At 43.8% G+C, this 18,442-nt stretch overlaps 1 protein-coding gene across 3 annotated transcripts in view; it reads left to right on the top strand.

The window, feature by feature from the left end:
* Positions 1-3,257: 3,257 nt before the first annotated feature.
* Positions 3,258-18,442, top strand: part of STIMATE (STIM activating enhancer) — a 31,705-nt gene continuing 16,520 nt past the window's right edge. For 2 of the 3 annotated variants that reach the window (XM_088663197.1, XM_060271508.2), the window contains exons 1-3: positions 3,273-3,580; positions 14,846-14,894; positions 17,510-17,605. In XM_088663197.1, coding sequence (XP_088519323.1) covers positions 3,367-3,580; positions 14,846-14,894; positions 17,510-17,605 — 359 coding nt within the window. In that variant the 5' untranslated portion in view covers positions 3,273-3,366. Of the gene's footprint in view, positions 3,581-14,845; positions 14,895-17,509; positions 17,606-18,442 lie in introns of all 3 variants that reach the window. The other variant, XM_035106164.3, reaches the window with a different exon arrangement.

The raw sequence follows: 18,442 nt of genomic DNA, 5'->3' as shown, positions 1-18,442 counted from the left end.
CAGAACCAAATTAGGTAGTGTTACTAGCATATAATGAATCAATTTGTATTGTGGCCAGCAAACTAAGATTGCACTCTTAAGACACTCATCTGTTGAACACAATAGGTGAAGCTTATTTCTGAACAGGCATGCATAGATAGGATTAACCTACAAGCAATTTTTTCTCCGGCCAAACTCCATACTTTGTAGTGATCTTAGAAATAAGAAAATGTTTTATTGCATTAATGTTTAAACATGTAAAAATAATTACCAGCAATCACCTTATCTCCCAACAGTATTGCATGCTGAGAACTACTAGTGTAAGGTGATGAAAGCTCAAGATGACACCTCCTATTTTAATTAGGTTTGATAAATCTGGTTCTGATAAATCTCATAACAAAGTGAGCTCCTGGGAAAAGAGGAGGAGCTTGGATAAGTCAATGGGAAGACATATGAAACTTCAGATTTTTCCACAGGGGAAATTCTGCTTTGGACACATGTCAAAATGCGTATCCTCAAAAGTTGCCGAGCTGCATCAATTCACTTACCAAAGTATTACTCAAAGCACATATTTGATGCACACCCTAATCTTAATAACTATTAATTATCTTAATAATCTTAATTATTGTGTTATATGTGGTTCAATATTTGTTTCAGCACCAGAGGAAACTTTGTAATTAAAATACACAACTTCAAGATTTGGAATTTAAAATGTTTGTTTTTTCTAGATTGCCTCCTGCTAGAGTTAAACTCATTTGAGCTACAAGAAACATAACATGTAGTGTTAAAGTTCTGCCATTTACAATACTGTACAATCCTATACAAATCATCATCTCGGATGTAAGCCTAGTTTGAGCAGGACTTCACTTGGGCGTAAATGAATAGGATTGCAGCCTAAAGCAGAAAAATACAGTACGGTAGTTCAGTATAAACTCAGAAGTAAACATTGTGCTGCATACACTTATGCACTGTTTAGTTGAAAACAAAGAAATGAAAAAACTTCAATCCACATTCTCCAGCCTGAAAGCACATGCAATTGAATATAGCTGAAAGCACATGCAATTGAACCATTCTCATTATACATTTAAAACATTTTATTTCCTTCTTGGGTAGAGAATTGTCATGGCTCAGACATGTCATGGGGGTTGATATCCAATGGCCTGGTAGAAGTTTATCTTCTAGTATGCAACAAGATACTAATATTTGCTCTCAGGTATTGATAAGCCTTCATTGTACAAATCAATACAGCAGATATTTTATTATATACAGTATTGAGATCAGTGTGATGTTAATAAATATCCCAGTTCACAATTACAGCTATAAATCATGAGAAAACAGTTGGTTACAGACACGAGAGTGACACAAACTAGTTTTGTGACATATCCTCTATCAAAAGAAAATTCAACCCATTCTAAGTATACTTGACTCCTGGCATAAATATATTTTTGCTGGCATCCATTTATTACTAAATTGTGTTATATAAAACTAGAGTACAAAAGTCAGCAATGAATAGAATGTCTTTTTGCAATCTTAACCATTTCTACTCAAGAAAATTACTGAGTTCTGTAGGGGTTTACCCCCAGGTAGGTAGGTAGGATTAGGATTGCATCCTAAATGCAAAATTAAGAAATCCACGACACTGCAGCAAGTACAAAATGTCAAACTAGTCTTGAGAGTCTAATACAGTACGTACAGAAATTAACAGGCACCTGTGTTTCTCAGTGCTATTTGTACAGTATCCAGCTCTGAGCCTTAAGACCAGCTAAGACAAGAGACACAAGTCTTGAGCTCAAGTCCCTGTGCCAAAGTTTTAAAAAGTCTAAACTAAATTCCCTATTAGCCATCTCCAAAGCATCCTGAAAGCTGCCATTTCTAAACCTTGCCAAGACATTGTTTCTCAAACAAATGGCATGTGTTGCACTTAGGTAAAGGGACCCCTGACCATTAGGTCCAGTCGTGACCGACTCTGGGGTTGCGCGCTCATCTCGCATTATTGGCCGAGGGAGCCGGCGTATAGCTTCCAGGTCATGTGGCCAGCATGACAAAGCCGCTTCTGGCAAACCAGAGCAGCACATGGAAACGTCGTTTACCTTCCCGCTGTAGCGGTTCCTATTTATCTACTTGCATTTTGACATGCTTTCGAACTGCTAGGTTGGCAGGAGCTGGCAGGAGCTGGGACCGAGAAACGGGAGCTCACCCCGTCGCAGGGATTCGAACCGCCGACCTTCTGATCAGCAAGTCCTAGGCTCAGTGGTTTAACCACAGCGCCACCTGGGTCCTGTGTTGCACTTATGCAGCTGTAAAAAGTAATCTCAGGTTTGGTGCAATGCTGGATTTATCGCTCCTAAATTGCTCTTTATTTTATTGTTTTGCCTTTTCTGTAAACCGCTTCGACGTCGTTTTTACAATCTGGCGGTTTATAAATCTTATGAAATAGATAAAATAATAAATGAGCCTGTGCGGTGCAGGATTTACATATAAACTAAACAAGCTATAGCTTAGGGCCCCACAGTATTTCACTATTAATATGCTACTTAATTGTATTTCAGTTCAACGATTACTTTGATAAAATACATATTTTGTTATGTGCAAATGGCTTTAGATACCTATTAGGTCCATAAATTGCCATACAGCATATATTCAACACAAAAAACGGCGACAATTTCCTGTTGACAAAGGGCCCCGTTACCTTCAGTAGCTTAGGGCCTCATCAAACCTAAATCCGGCCCTGGGCCTGTGGATTAAATGATTTTTAAAAAGACAAGAACAGCAATAGCCAGCTTCCTGCAGCAGGCGCTTACTTTTCACAGCACGAGATCCATTAGGCTGGGAGACGGGAAAGGGCCGTTTCCCGCTGAGTTCCTGCAATGGCCAGGGGCGACCCAGGCAGGCGCGTCTCCTCAGAAGTAAGGCTGCCTCCTTGGTGGTTTTGGTTGTGGCGGCAGGAGCCGCAGTCCAACGTGCGCTGGGAAGGCGAAGGCAGAAGCGAAACTCCTCCTCGGAAGAAAGCCCAACCTCCGTCCTCGGGGCTCGGCACAGAAACAGACCGGGCCGAGCCCTTCGCCCCGCGTCGACTCTCCCGGGGGCGCGGAGAGGAGGACGAGGGCTCTCCCAGCCTCCTGTTCCCTCCTCAGTCGACGAAGAGAGCATCTTCCACGACCCGCGACCCTCCTCACCTGACGGAGAGAGAGCAGCGGCCGTGGCACCGAACGCCCCCTTGGCCCCGCCTTCCCCCGAAGCTCACGGCGCAGCCAATCCACGGCGCCTGACGTCACGCGCTGCCGGTGACGCGGCGCGTGGGGTTCCTCCCCCGTCCCCAGGAAGCGACCCTCCCTCGCCTTCCCTCTCCCCGGCGGCGCACCTGCTCCGCGGCGCGCTCCGTCCGCCATGGGGGGCTCCCTGGCCCCCAACAGCTCCCTCCTCGCCACGCCCAGGCCGGGCTCTCCGCAGGGCGGCGGCGGCGCTGGCGGGCCCGGCGCTGCTTCCTCTCCGTCCGGGGATGGGCCGGGCTACCGTGGCTGCGAGAACGGGGCCCTGATGGACAGCTTCGGCATCTTCCTGCAGGGGCTGCTCGGGGTCGTGGCCTTCAGCCTCCTCATGCGTGAGTCACTGGCCGGCGCTCCTCCCCACCCGCCTGCGCCTTTCTCCCCCGGGGCCAGAGAGAGAGAGAAAGACCCACCGCCGCCGCCTTCCCTGCCTCGCAAGGCAACCCGGCCCCAGGCAGCCTCTCCATCCTGCTTCCCTGGGGCGCCCCAGCCCCACCTCCGCGTCCCTCCCTTGTTCCCTTTCCCTGCTCTCCTTCCCTGCAACTTCCTGCGAGTTTCGGTTGTCGTAGCCCGTCGTCTGCGAGATGTAGCATGACTGCCTCTCTCACTCTCACTCTCCCCGGGACCGGCTCTCCTTTCTGTGCTTGTGGCCGCGCGGGTCTCTCAAGTGCTCAGCTGTACTCTTCCCTCCCGCCCCCTACAACCCCCATCGCTCCTGGTCTCCTCCCTCCTCCTCCTCCTCCTCCTTCTTGGCTTCCCTCTTCTTCCCTCGAACAATGTGCTCAGGAAAACCCGCCGCCGCCTCTGTGGCTTTGTTCTGTCTCCAGCTGCATCCCCGACTTGGTAGCGGAGTCCCTCTTCTGCCCCCCACTCCTTGCTTTGCTTGCATCCTCAGACGTGTTTTCAATATGAAGTAATAAAGATTGCCTCGGAGCATGGGCGCTTTTCTTACTGGTGTCCAGTACTGGTGGGTGTGGGTTTCTTTAAATGCACTTCATTAAGTTGCCAAAATCGCCCTGCTCCAGGGCCCTTTTAACTTCCCCTGTATCAGCTATATGACAAGTTTGCTTAATCCCTGATTCACTGACCCCCACCCCCCAAATGGAGTTATGTCTTGCCAAGATTTCATTGGCTTCCCATGATGTGACCCCATGCCCACTGTATTGACACCATGGTCGTCATTCTTTAAGTTTGTCACATTTGTAGATGAATGCTGTTCAAGCTTTCTTTACTAAGTGCTTTTTTCATATCTTGGAGTTAATTACTTCTGATACTATGGTTTAGTTGAGGCTGCGTGTTCACTTTGTTAGTGGGAAGGGAGACAAGTGGACCTTCCGTTTCTTTTCATTTTCAGCTTCCTGCTTATCAAACATGAGTTTAGGGAGCATGTCGCTCTAAACTTTAGCTGCTTAAAATCCATGGGAAAGTATGTTTAAAAATGAAAGCTCCAGTGTGTTCTAGCGCTTATTCTGCAAGAGTAAATATAACAACTTGTCTTATGAATTGGCTTTCTGAGAAGTGTGGTTGTAATAGCTGTCTGCCTTCTGCAGCTGCTGTGTGCAGGAAACATGTTAATTTGTTTTGAGATTCCAAATGCTGTGAATCTCACAGAGTGGCTTATGTTTACCAACTAGATCATGGTGTTTTTTTAATGGCTTATGCACTATTGCCTGTTTTTAGCTCTTCAGAGAAGAGTTGCACCCTCCAACGTCAACTAGTTTCCCTTCCTCCTGTGTTTAACCTGGTGAAAAAAGCTTCAGAACTTGCATGCTATTTTGTCATATTTTGGTTGGCTTAATAAAGGTGGTGTTCTGTTGCAGATTTTGGAACCCTCCCATATTTGATTCTCAATACAGTATGTGTATTCTTTATGCCATTGACAGTCATCTTCTCTATTCAAGTGCTACTCTTATTATCACTGATCTGTCTTGCAAAGTGTTGTGTTAATCATTTGCACAGTATTGCTTAGAGACCCATGAGCTGGCTGTTCACCATTGGAAGGAGCATTATTTAAACTTCTGCTGTGTTTAGCAAAGTAGGTTTACAACTTTTCTGGCACTCATCTTTAGCCCAAACATATATTTGGTGACCTCTTGGTGTGTGTAGTTTTGCCATACATTTGGATATTGGATGCCCCTTTTATGATCCTTCTTATGTCAGACTAATGCTCGACTGCACGTCCCAACTCTCCAGTTGAAGACCAATATCTACCCCAGTGTCTACTCTGACCACTTAAAGACTTCAAACCTTTCCCAGGTCTGCTGTTTGGGATCCTCAAGTGTGGCTGCATAAGGACCTTACAGATGAGCTGACATTTAACATGTATAAGAAAGGGAAGAAAGGGAAATCACGAAAGTATACACGAGTAGTAAACAGTTGCAGGGAGAAGGTTATTCTGAGCAAAGCTCAGACTGAACTCAGACATGCAAGAGAGGTTAAAAATAAATTTAAAGGTTTCTTCTGCTATGTTTGAAGCAAGAGAAAGAACAAGCAAGTAGTAGGTCCCTTGCTTGGAGATGATGGAGAAATGCTATTGAGTGACAGAGAGAAGTGGGAACTGCTCAACACTTACTTTGCCCAACCTGATGAGAACAGAGTAATCTATGCAAGGAGGGAGCTGCAACCCAAGATAGGAAAAGAGGTGGTAATGGAACATCTAGCTACTTTCAATGAATTCAAATATCCAGGGCCTGATGAACTACACCCAAGGGTACTAAAGGAGTTTGCAGATGTCATCTCAGAGCCTCTGTCTATAATCTTTGAGAATTATTGGAGAATAGATAAGGTCCCTGCAGACTGGGGAAATGTCCCCTTCTTCAAAAAGGGGGGAAAAGAAGACCCAGGTAAATGCCGACCGGTGAGCTTGATATTAATACCAGGAAAGGTCCTAGAATAGATGAACAGTCAGTCTGCAGCACTTAGGAAAGGATGTTGTGATTACTAACACCCAGCATGGGTTTTTCAAAACCAAGTCATACTAGACAAGTCTCATTTCTTTTTTTGATAGTTACAGGCTGGTGGGTCAGGGAAATGCTGTGGACATAGTGAATCTTCATTAAGACTTTTGACGAAGTCCACCATGATATTCTTGTGGAGAAGCTGGTAAAATGTGGACTGGGTGAGGTAATGGTTAGGTGGATTTATAGCTGGTTGACTGACCAAACTGAAAGAGTACTCATTAATGGTTCATCGTTATCCTGTAAAAATGTGACAAGTTGGGTGCTGCAGGGTTCTGTCCTGGGCCGGTTGCTCAACATATTTATAAATGCCTTGGATGAAAGAACTGAGGGGATGCTCATCAAATTTGCAGATGCCACCAAACTGGGAGGGGTAGCCAATGCGGCTGAAGGCAGAATCAGAATTCAAGATGACCTTAACAAATTGGAGAACTGGGTCCAAACTAACAGGATGAAATTCAGTAGGGACACATTTAAGGTTATACACTTAGGCAGGAATAACCAGCTGCACAAATATAAGATTGCCAGCAGTACATGTGAAAAGGATCTAGGGCATGGGTGTCAAACACAAGGCCCGGGGGCCAAATCTGGCCCGCCAGACCTTGTCATGTGGCCCGCCGAGCGCCCCAGCCAGCAGGACCCAGCAGCGGGACCTCTTTCCTTCCTCTCTCCCTCCTGCTCCCTCTTTTCTTTCTTCCTTCCTTCCGTCCTTCCCATCTTTCTTCCTCTCCCTCATTCTTATTCTTTCTTTCCCTCTACTTCCTTCCTTCTTTCTCCCTTTCCGTCTTCTCTCCCTCTTTCTTTTTCTTTACTTCTTTATTCCCTTCCTTATTTCGACTCTTCTTTCTCTCCCCTCTTTCCTTCCTTCCTCTCTCCCTCCCACTCCCTCTTTTCTTCCTTCCTTCCTTCCTCCCTCCCCTCCCCCCTCCCCTCCCCTCCCTCTCCCTCTCCTCAGAAACATAGGATGCTGCTTTATACTTCTGGCCCTTAAACCCTGGAACCAGGAGAGCAGCTCCAGTGAGTCAACCTCAGCCAGTCCCTTTGGTGAAGGGTGGTGGCTCACTGGCAGAACATCTGTCCTGCATGCAGAAGGACCCCAGCATCTCCAGGTACTAGCAGCTCTGCAAAGGTCCTGCATGAAACCCTAGCGAGCCTCCACCACCCAGTGCAGTTACCAAAAATCATTTTTCAATAAATTGTACAATAATTGTACATTTGAATATCTACTTGCCATTATTCTGACTATGTTTCTGCTTTCAGAGCTAGTTATTACTTACATTATTACAAAAACAGTAATAATTGAATGCAGTGACAATAATTTATGATAATAAAGAGTGGACACATAGTCCTACAGATACAACCGGCCCTTTGAGGGTGACCAAACTGCTGATGCGGCCCCCTATGAATTTGAGTTTGACACCCCTGATCTAGGGGTCTTAGTAGACAACAAGCTTAACATGAATCAACAAGTGTGATGCAGCAGCAGCAAAAACAACAACAACAACAACAACTGCTATTCTAGGCTGCATCAACAGAAGATCAAGGGAAGTCATAGTCCCACTCTATTCTGCCTTGGTCAGACCACATCTGGAATACTGTGTCCACAATTTAAGAAGGATATTGATAAGTTGGAATGTATGCAGTGAGCTCTCCTCCATTGGAAGTTTTTAAGTAGAGGTTGGGTGGCCATCTGTCTTGGATGCTTTAATAGATATTCCTGTACTGCAGGGAGTTGGACTGGATGACCCTCGGGATCCCTTCCAAATCAACAATTCTATGATTGTGTGTGTGTTTAGAAAGGTACAGTCATACCTATGTTGCAAACCTGAAATGGCTTGGGAGGAAGAATGAATAGGCTCCCTCACGTTCTTGAGTGTTATCTACTGCGGCTAACAGATTGAGATTGAATCCTGACAAGACAGAAGTACTGTTTGTGGGGGACAGGAGGCGGGCAGGTGTGGAGGACTCCCTGGTCCTGAATGGGGTAACTGTGCTCCTGAAGGACCAGATGTGCAGCCTGGGAGTCATTTTGGACTCAAAGCTGTCCATGGAGGCGCAGGTCAATTCTGTATCCAGGGCAGCTGTTTATCAGCTCCATCTGGTACGCAGGCTGAGACCCTACCTGCCCGCGGACTGTCTTGCCAGAGTGGTGCATGCTCTAGTTATCTCTCGCTTGGACTACTGCAATGCGCTCTTTGAAGGTGACCCGGAAACTACAACTAATCCAGAATGCGGCAGCTAGACTGGTGACTGGGAGCGGCTGCCAAGACCACATAACACCGGTCCTGAAAGACCTACATTGGCTCCCAGTACATTTCCAAGCACAATTCAAAGTGTTGGTGCTGACCTTTAAAGCCCTAAACGGCCTCAGTCCAGTATACCTGAAGGAGCATCTCCACCCCCATCATTCTGCCTGGACTGAGGTCCAGTGCTGAGGGCCTTCTGGCGGTTCCCTCGCTACGAGAAGCCAAGTTACAGGGAACCAGGCAGAGGGCCTTCTCGGTAGTGGCACCCACCCTGTGGAATGCCCTCCGACCAGAGGTCAAAGAAAACAACAATTACCAGACCTTTAGAAGGCATCTCAAGGCAGCCCAGTTTAGGGAAGCTTTTAATGTTTGATGGATTTCTGTGTTTTAGTATTTTGTTGGAAGCCGCCCAGAGTGGCTGGGGGAACCCAGCCAGATGGGCGGGGTATATTATATTATTATTATTATTATTATTTTCTGAGTGTGCAGTAAGCATAGTCTGGAAAATAGTAGAGATTTTTTTCTCTTCCGTTTAAAAATAAATTAGTATAGCTCATTTTCCATTGTTTGAAAACAGCCAAACTTGCTTTTATAGCTTTCAGAACTCTTATCCTTTCTGTTGTGATACAGTTAGAATGCATTAAGGCAAAGATAGCGAATTTGTGTCCTCCATATGTTGTTGGACTACAAATCACTTCCTGAACAAGGTGGAAGGGTGCTTTGGGGAGGGGAATCACTAAAAACCATGTGGTTCTACAATGATAGATAGATACCGTGTTTCTCCAAAAATAAGACACCGTCTTATATTTACTTTTCCTTTAAAAAAAACACGGTGGCTTATTTTCAGGGGATGTCTTCTTTTTTTAAAATTAAGTATGGTACATTTTAACCTACAAGGTTAAACTGCCTATCACTGGCTTATTTTCGGGGTATGGCTTATTTTCGGGGTATGGCTTATTTTCGGAGAAACACGGTAGATCATAACAGGACTCTTTCCACCATAACAGTTCCTGTGTTTCCAGTCACCTGAAAGCTGCTTAGATGTGTATTCTATGTAACAATTTTTCTCCTTCACTTGCCCTTCACTTCCACCAGCCCATAGTTTTATGGACACTCATGCATTCAGGTGTAACAGATACCTTTAAGTGAGTCCACCCTGGAGTGTGATTGTCAGATTCTGGGACAACTTGCAGTGAGATTGGATAGCACAGGCTTTTATTTGATGCTGAGATTGGGGGCTGCTCTTTGACTTCAGGTGTGCCGTTACCTTTCCATTGGGAACTGAGTCATTCATTATAACAAAGCAATCCTGGGATGGAAGCTTGTTGTTGTTTAGTCGTTTAGTCCAGTGTTTCTCAACCAGTGTGCCTCCAGATGTTTTGGGACTACAACTCCCATCATCCCTAGCTAGCAAGACCAGTGGTCAGGAATGATGGGAGTTGTAGTCCCAAAACATCTGGAGGCACACTGGTTGAGAAACACTGGTTTAGTCGTGTCTGACTCTTCGTGACCCCATGGACCATAGCACGCCAGGCACTCCTGTCTTGCACTCATAGCTGCCAAGTTTTCCCTTTTCTCGCGAGGAAGCCTATTCAGCATAAGGGAATTTCCCTTTAAAAAAGGGAGAACTTGGCAGCTATGCTTGCACTGCCTCCCACAGTTTGGTCAAACTCATGTTCGTAGCTTCGAGAACACTGTCCAACCCTTATTACGGCAACCATCCTTTTCTATGTCAGCGCTGCTTCTTTCAAGACTGATTGGGGCAATTGTGGGCCTTTGCTCATCTTGCTTCCCTTATTTGTTCCAGTGGGAAGCAGAGGATTCTTTTCAGTTCTAGCCTGTTTGTTGTTTTCCTCCAGCTGTTCCTCTCCATGGAGGGAAGGAAAATAGATTGGTTCAGGGGCTGCTTCAGCTATTAACATGGGAAGACACCCTACCAGTATACCTGAAGCCAAGTTTGTTTTTTCTTTCTTTTTAGAGTTTGTTAAATGTAATTGGTTAGATGTAATTGGAGAAAAAATGGAGGCAGTGAGAGATTTTACTTTCTTGGGTTCCATGATCACTGGAGATGGTGACAGCAGTCACGAAATTAAAAGACGCCTGCTTCTTGGGAGAAAAGCAATGACAAACCTAGACAGCATCTTAAAAAGCAGAGACATCCCCTTGCCGACAAAGGTCCGTATAGTTAAAGCTATGGTTTTCCCAGTAGTGATCCATGGAAGTGAGAGCTAGACCATGAAGAAGGCCGATTGCCGAAGAATTGATGCTTTTGAATTATGGTGCTGGAGGAGACTCTTGAGAGTCCCATGGACTGCAAGAAGATCAAACCTATCCATTCTGAGGGAAATCAGCCCTGAGTGCTCACTGGAAGGACAGATCCCGAAGCTGAGGCTCCAATACTTTGGCCACCTCATGAGAAGAGAAGACTCCCTGGAAAAGACCCTGATGTTGGGAAAGATTGAGGGCACAAGGAGAAGGGGACGACAGAGGACGAGATGGTTGGACAGTGTTCTCGAGGCTATGAACATGAGTCTGACCAAACTGTGGGAGGCAGTGGAAGACAGGAGTGCCTGTCGTGCTCTGGTCTATGGGGTCACGGAAGAGTTGGACATGACTGAACGACTAAACAAACAAATTGGAGAAACTATTAGTCTGCAAATTTAAATCTAACATTTTTCATTTGAGATCATATCATATCTGACTTACATCAGATGCCATAGGAAGGCATCTTTGTAGGATCTCAGACATCTTTATTGCTATATACAGGTAAAACTCGATAAATTAGAATATCGTCGAAAAGTTCATTTATTTCAGTAATTCAACTTAAAAGGTGAAACCAATATAGGAGATAGACTCATGACATGCAAAGCGAGATATGTCAAGCCTTTATTTGTTGTAATTGTGATGATTATGGCGTACAGCTGAAGAAAACCCCAAATCCACAATCTCAGAAAATTAGAATAGTGTTTAGCTATTCAATCCATAACACCTGCAAAGGGTTCCTGAGCCTTTAAAATTTAAATGTTCTCTCAGTCTGCTTCAGTAGGAATCACAATCATGGGAAAGGCTGTGACCTGACAGTTGTGCAGAAAGCCATCATAGCAAACAGATAAACAAGAAGCAGTACCACATCTGTTGTCTCCACTTTCAATTGTGCTTCATTTTTTAAAGACTCAAAACTTAGGGTATGCCAGAGGAGTGTGGTTTAATAAATCCTATCAGTTTAAGAAATAAAATGCAGCATAAGAGGACCATAAAGCATTAGTGCGGTTTAAAAATGTATCAAAGGCACAGTGGGATACTAACGTTTTTGCTGCTTTCCTAAATTTCAAGACAAGGGGCCAGCCTCTTTTGGGAAGGTGTTTCTCATCATCTGGCTGCTCTGCTGAGAAGTCTTGCTCTCCTGTCCCTGCCAAGCACACCCTCCCAAGGCGGCGAAACGCAAAGCAAGACCTTAGATGTTGACCGTAGAGCATGAGCAGGTTCGTGCAAGGAGGGAGGGTGATCATTTAGATCACCTGCTCCCAAGACATTTAGGGCTTAATGAGTAATAAAAAGCTTTGCCTTGTTCAAATTATAGAAAACATATGCCAATTAAAGAAATGGCTTAAGTGCACAATAGTGAAATGTTTAATCTCCTGGCTGATCCTTGTTACTGTTCTGGAGACTCTCCCACCCCACCCTGCACTTCCAGGACTTTACGCTATCAGTTTCCTGCTAGATGTATTGCAAGCTGGTGTCTCTTTAAACAGCTTTCTGCAATTTTCTTGGGCTCTTTTCTCTAAATGAAGCAGCATTAGAGAACTGGAATAGACTCAATGTTTGTTCTCTCCAGGGGGAAAAAAGAGAATCTTTTCCAACTTGCAGATTATATTTTCTAATTCCTTTCCAGTTGACAGCCTACAGTTTGCCAGTTGGCAAATCTCAACTTCAATTTCCTCTTACTACTTTGAAGAATTCTGGTGCTCTGTATGCAAACAACATTTTTTTAGTGTCTGCCAGTTAATTGATACCGTGCTTCAAAATTAGCAGTTTTAAAACCCATTGTGAAAATAATGTCTGGTCACTACCAGTATTTTGCAGGAAGAATCCAACTGCATACTGTATGTTTCGGTTTGTGCAATTAAAGTGGATTAAAACGCTCTAGCACAAAAAATCCACGTTGTTGTTTGTCTAAAACAGAGACTTTTGCAGTTAGGAAAGTAACAGGGACATGTGCTGAAAAGAGTTGGATAACAATCATATGCCCTCCCTGCTAACAAACCTGAAATAATCCTCATTGTTGTATAACCTTCCTGCAGACAAATCTGAATATACTCTCAATAAAGTCTGAGCCTCACATAACCTCTCTGCAAGTTGTGTGCAAACAAATCAGGATGAATAATCAATAAGCAGATAAATTGGAGGGGGCCTAAGTGTTACACATGATGTAGCATTTTAAATTTAAGCACTTCCTAGGCAGTGCTATATATGGCAGTCAGAATCCAAAGGGCCATTTGCACTGTCTCTCTGTGGGGTTTTTTCAGCCTCCCCCTTCCAGTGCGTCCTTTGGCAACCTGTCCCCAAAGTTGGAAGAGCTTCTAGATCCTTCTGTGAGGTGTAAGTGGCTGCTGCTAGCAGAGCTGCACTCATCCAGCAGCGCTTCCCCTTCTTCTTCTTCTCCTCGTGAGGCCATCACACTCCCTCTCTCCCCCCCCCAAAAAAAAGCTGCTCTGGAGGGTCCTCCAACCATCCAGAGCAGATGCTGGGGGCAAGTGACAGGGGTGGGCTTCAGAGGGAGGCAAGACAAGGAAGTCCCATGCCACCTTAAAGGCTAACAGATTTGTTGTGGCACAGACTCCTTGAACATTAGATCCAACTTCATCAGATCATGAAGTTCCTTACGTTTTCTTTTTTCAATAATTGATCCCCGAGAGCTCTGAAAGGTAGCAGTACCTTAAATTATCCCTAAAACAGTCATATAAAGCCAATGAACCAGATAAAACATTACAGCTATGACTTCACCACCTCTGTTAATATTCTACCACTTCCTTTTCCTCTATCCTCATGAGAGAATGTCTGCTTAATAACATGGTTCTTCCGCCATAGAAATTTGACCCATCTTTTATTATGGCATCTTAATAAATACAGCCATAAAAATGGTTGTTTCATAAGGGCGTGTAACTTGTCGTTTTCCTTTATGGCCTGCTGCCCTCCATGTGATGTTGGACCCTAATTCCTATCAGCTCCAGGCAAGCTAGCCAATAATCAGGGATGCTAGGAGTTGTAGTCCAAACAACTTCTGGAAGTCACCAACTTTGGTTGCCCCTGGTATACAGCTCCCATACCCACCTTTGGCCTGTTATAAGAGGCAAAGAATAATTATGCAGTGAGATGTGGTGCCTTTGTTTCTGGGTTACCTTGCATTCTGTCAAGCTGTTGTGCAGTTCCTTGGATGTTGGCTTTTCATCATTGTTTACTGGCGCTTTCTGCTTTTAATTGCAGTATTTATCTCCATATATAGCTCAAGTAAACCATTCACCCCTGCAATTCTCTCTTTTTTTTTGTTTTATAAGAGCTAGCTGCACAAATTCCTCGTCCTTTCCTGAATTCCCTTCTGTTGCAAGGAGCATGATGGCTCTGAATTACCTGGATTACCTTTTTTAACTGTAAAAGTTAATACTGTAGCATGAGTTATTGTTGCCTGATTGTAGCTTGTATTTTGGTAAGCTTATGTAAACTGACAGTATTTCTAAGCTGGTGGAAAATAGCATTAAGGCAAATCTTCCTTCTCCCCAGGGTCCTGCACTTGCAAAGCAAGTTGAGCTGGTTGCTCTCATTTTCATGCTACTATTTCAAGCTATAACCATAATGGTTGCATGTCCCCAATAAAACGAACACACCACTTCAAGCCATATGTACACTTGGTTTTGGCTTTTATTGTGAGCTTTCCATTTCTCTCTCGGCAAATGGCCTTAAATTGTTCGGTCGTTTTAAATTACCTAAATATTTCCTTGTTTGTTTTTTAATGACTTAGTTCAGCAATTTTGCACTGCCCTAAAGGAGCTATGCAACTCTGGATTTGAAGGCTATTATATTTACTGGGTTGCTTGAGTCAAGTATTTAATGTAAAGGGGAGGGCAGAAGAAAGGGAGCATGTTAACGTGCGGTAAAATATATAGTGGATAAGTACCAAGAAAATCTTGGAACTGAACGTAGATGCAAACCTATGAAGAGTGTTCAGTGTGGTCAATTGCAGTTTGCTCTTGAATAGTGGTCTAGATTTAATAAGATTGAGTATGAAATATACCCTACTATTCATGAGCAACTTTGCATGCAAATTCAGCTGAACAGGGTGGGGGGACTTTAGTTGGTACAGCTTTGCCAGTCCACTGATTATCTTCAATTCTCTTTTCAGTGAAACGCTTCAGAGAACCAAAGCATGAAAGGCGTCCTTGGAGAATTTGGTAAGTGCTTTGTATTGTTCCTAGAGTGCCTTACCTTTCCTAGATGTTCCGCTCATGGACCTTGGCGATGCATTACAAAGCGCAGGCAGTTGCGACCTGGCTACTGTGCGTCAGATTACGGGTTTTTTTTTCAGTCTATAGGAACACCAAGGCAGGGATGTCTGAGAATGTTGCACTCAACTCTGTCCTTTTTAAAGAAGATTGCAGTTGCGTTACAGGGTCTTCCTGTGCCAGGCAAACCTGGGGCAAATAACATCAAACTGCAGGAGCAGCAGGTCATTTGGAAATTTAAATCAATTTAAATTTAAAGCCTGTTCGTTAGAGCAAAGAAATACTGTTAATAGGTGACATGTTGATAATTTCCCTTGTCCTTCCGCCAATTTGCTATAAGTTCTGAAGTATATTCCTTTTTCTTAAGACATTTGTCTGGCTTCCAAAAGCCCTTTAAAAGCTTCCTTAGCTTCAGTGCTGCTGTAATGCACTCGCTACTCAACCCAAAGCTGCCTGCTTCTTTCTCCTTGTATAGACTGTAAGAGTACATGGCCGTAGAGGCACAGTTATGCAAAAGCAAGACCAGGGGTAGGCAACCTAAGGCCTGGGGCCGGATGCGGCTCAATCGCCTTCTCAATCTGACCTACGGACGGTCCGGGAATCAGCATGTTTTTACATGAGTAGAATGTGTCCTTTTATTTAAAATGCGTCTCTGGGTTATTAGTGCGGCATAGGAATTCATTCGTTATTGGGGGTTTTTCCAAAATATAGTCCGGCCCACCACATGGTCTGAGGGACGGTGGACCGGCCCACGGCTGAAAAAAGTTGCTGACCCCTGAGCAAGACTGTCAAGCAAAAAGCCCAGGGACCTTTATTGGGCCCTTTGGGTTCATGACATCTCCCCCCCCCCCAATTTTATCATTTTACAAATATTTTAACAAAAAACCAAAGTCTTTACATAATCAACCTGCATTTTCCTTGACTTCCCCTCCCCTCCTTTCTGCGGTTACATAGTGTATATCTTTTTGTTACTGTATATCCAGCTCAAGCCTACAGTATTCACTAATTCACTGAAGGAGCGTCTCCACCTCCATCGCTCTGCCCGGACACTGAGGTCCAGTGCCAAGGGCCTTCTGGCGGTTCCCTCGCTGCGAGAAGCCAAGTTACAGGGAACCAGCCAGAGGGCCTTCTCGGTAGTGGCACCCGCCCTGTGGAACGCCCTCCCACCAGATGTCAAAAAGAAAAATAACTGCCAGACTTTTAGCGGACATCTGAAGGCAGCCCTGTTTAGGGAGGCTTTTAATGTTTAATCGATTATTTTATTTTATTTTTCTGTTGGAAGCCGCCCAGAGTGGCTATTATTATTATTATTATTATTATTATTATTATTATTATTTTCCCTTTGTATTTCCTTTCCCATATTTCTTACTGCACGTGTTTATCGTGCTAATGTTTTAAGTTGTTTACCTCTTCAGATAGTCAATAAATTTCCTCCATTCTGTTTTTAAAAAGTCTCCCTTCTTGGTTTCTTATTCTTCCAGTAAATTCCACCATTTCTGCATACTCCCATCAATTTTAATTGCCCACGACATCTTTCTCATACTGCAGAGAAATCTTCTGAGTTTGAAAGTCGGTGCCCTTAGTAGGATTTATTTAGCATTAGCTGTTTCTCCCTGCCCCTCCCAGATTAGGAACTTGCTGCCTATTGACATCTAGCAGTGCCTGCTAGAAACATTTTTGCTCAGGCCGTCCTATACAGGCAGGCAAGAGTTGGCAGGTGTTTTGATCTGTTGTTAGCTTACAGTTGATTTTAATTATATTTTTATTTGTCTTAAATGATGTGTTTTAAACTTGACCCTTTATTGACATTTTTTTGCATTTTTGCAGCTCACTTAGAGAGTCAAGTGGTATATAAATTTTGCCACATAAATTAGCAGTGCAGGGGTCAAGTTTTGTGGAAACAGAAGTGCAGAGTGCAGTTATCCAGTATTGGTAGCCAATCCAGAGAGGTATGGAATGGGTGCTGGCCTGCAGAGACTTAAGTGACAAGGGAAGTTCAGCTGGCAGGAATGGAGGGGAAGGTGCAGTATGTGGGAACAGGGCTTACTGGCAGAGAAAAGCAGAGCTTTGAGTGAACCCGGGCATCTGTTAGATAGGAAATTTCACAAGGAGGAAAATATTGTACAGGAAGGGAAAGTATTTCAAATATAATTCATATAACGCAACAGAAAATTTATAGGTAAGATTAAATGAGATCGTATATCGGTGAGGGAAGTCAGGAGGGGGAGGGCAAAAATCAGGAGAGGAGGGATTGTATTTTACTTGGGAATATCCTGTCATTATATTATTCTATGTGTTTTGTTTATTTTGTGTTGTTATTTTGGGATATTTTGCTATGTTTTGTAAAAATAAAAAATTTAATAAAGAAAAAAAAGAAAAAATAGATAGGAAATTTAGCTCTCCAGCTCATTTGACACACGGGTCTAGAAAACTGAGAAGTATATTGGAAGTTCAAAACTGCTTCTGCACCCTTGGTATCTTTCTAAGAACTTGCAATTTTAGATGAGGAGATCTGTATGGTCTGTGTTTCATGTGATGACCACTTTTTTTTTAACTTCCTGTAGGTTTTTGGATACTTCCAAACAAGCCATAGGGATGTTGTTCATCCACTTTGCCAATGTGTATTTATCAGACCTTACTGAAGAGGACCCTTGTTCACTGTAAGTAGTGTGTGTGTGTGCGTGCGTGTGTACACAATGCTTTGTAGAACCATCCTGTGTGCTGTTTTAGAATAATAGCCAACAAGGTTTAGAAATATTGGTCCAACAAAATTTAAATTTAGATCCCTGCCCAACAAACTAAGGTAGAAATCAGTGAAGTAGGATCCTGCTTGGTCAGGCCAGCAAGTCAAATGCTTCATAAACATCCTTGTCGTGCAGAACAGCATCAAGCTAGTTCTTTCCTGCAATGCACAAGTCCCTTCAAATGATAAACCCTAACTTTGAAACGCTAATATTCCTCTAGATGGAGCAATTCTGTCAAAAAAGCTGGGAAATAGAGATAATCAGTCACAGCTTGATTGTTTTCCAAGACAATAGTGACCTCTGGTGGGCTCTAGTATAATAATAGCTCAAATTTATGCATCCAGGTTGATCGAGTCAAATGCCTTAATCCATCTAGCCTCTCATTCTACAGTAATGTATTCATGTAGTGTTTTAACAAAAAAAAAACATCCACTTTAAGCAGAACTTCTATTGACTTTTTTGCTTGGGCTTTTGCATTTGAGCATCTACATGCACATAGATTTTTATCTTAGCAACTGCTCTATGAGGAAGACTAAAGTTGAAATGAGTGACTGGACCAAGCATGCCTAATGACTAAGCAGGGATTGAAGCTGGATTGCCCTGGTCCTAGTCCAACATGGTAACCACTGTACTGCACTAGCCCTTGAGTGTGTCCCTGCGTGCCTATGCTTGCTACTTGACCACTAAAAATGAAGAATGAAGAGTAGCATATCTTAAAATTACTGTGTGATTAAGTTGCTAGGCATCTTTGAA

Source organism: Zootoca vivipara, chromosome 2, assembly GCF_965207765.1.
Source record: "Zootoca vivipara chromosome 2, rZooViv2.hap1.1, whole genome shotgun sequence".
In the NCBI taxonomy this organism is placed as follows: domain Eukaryota; kingdom Metazoa; phylum Chordata; class Lepidosauria; order Squamata; family Lacertidae; genus Zootoca; species Zootoca vivipara.
Note: the sequence above shows the minus strand (reverse complement) of the source record. Positions and strands in the feature narration are given on the sequence as shown.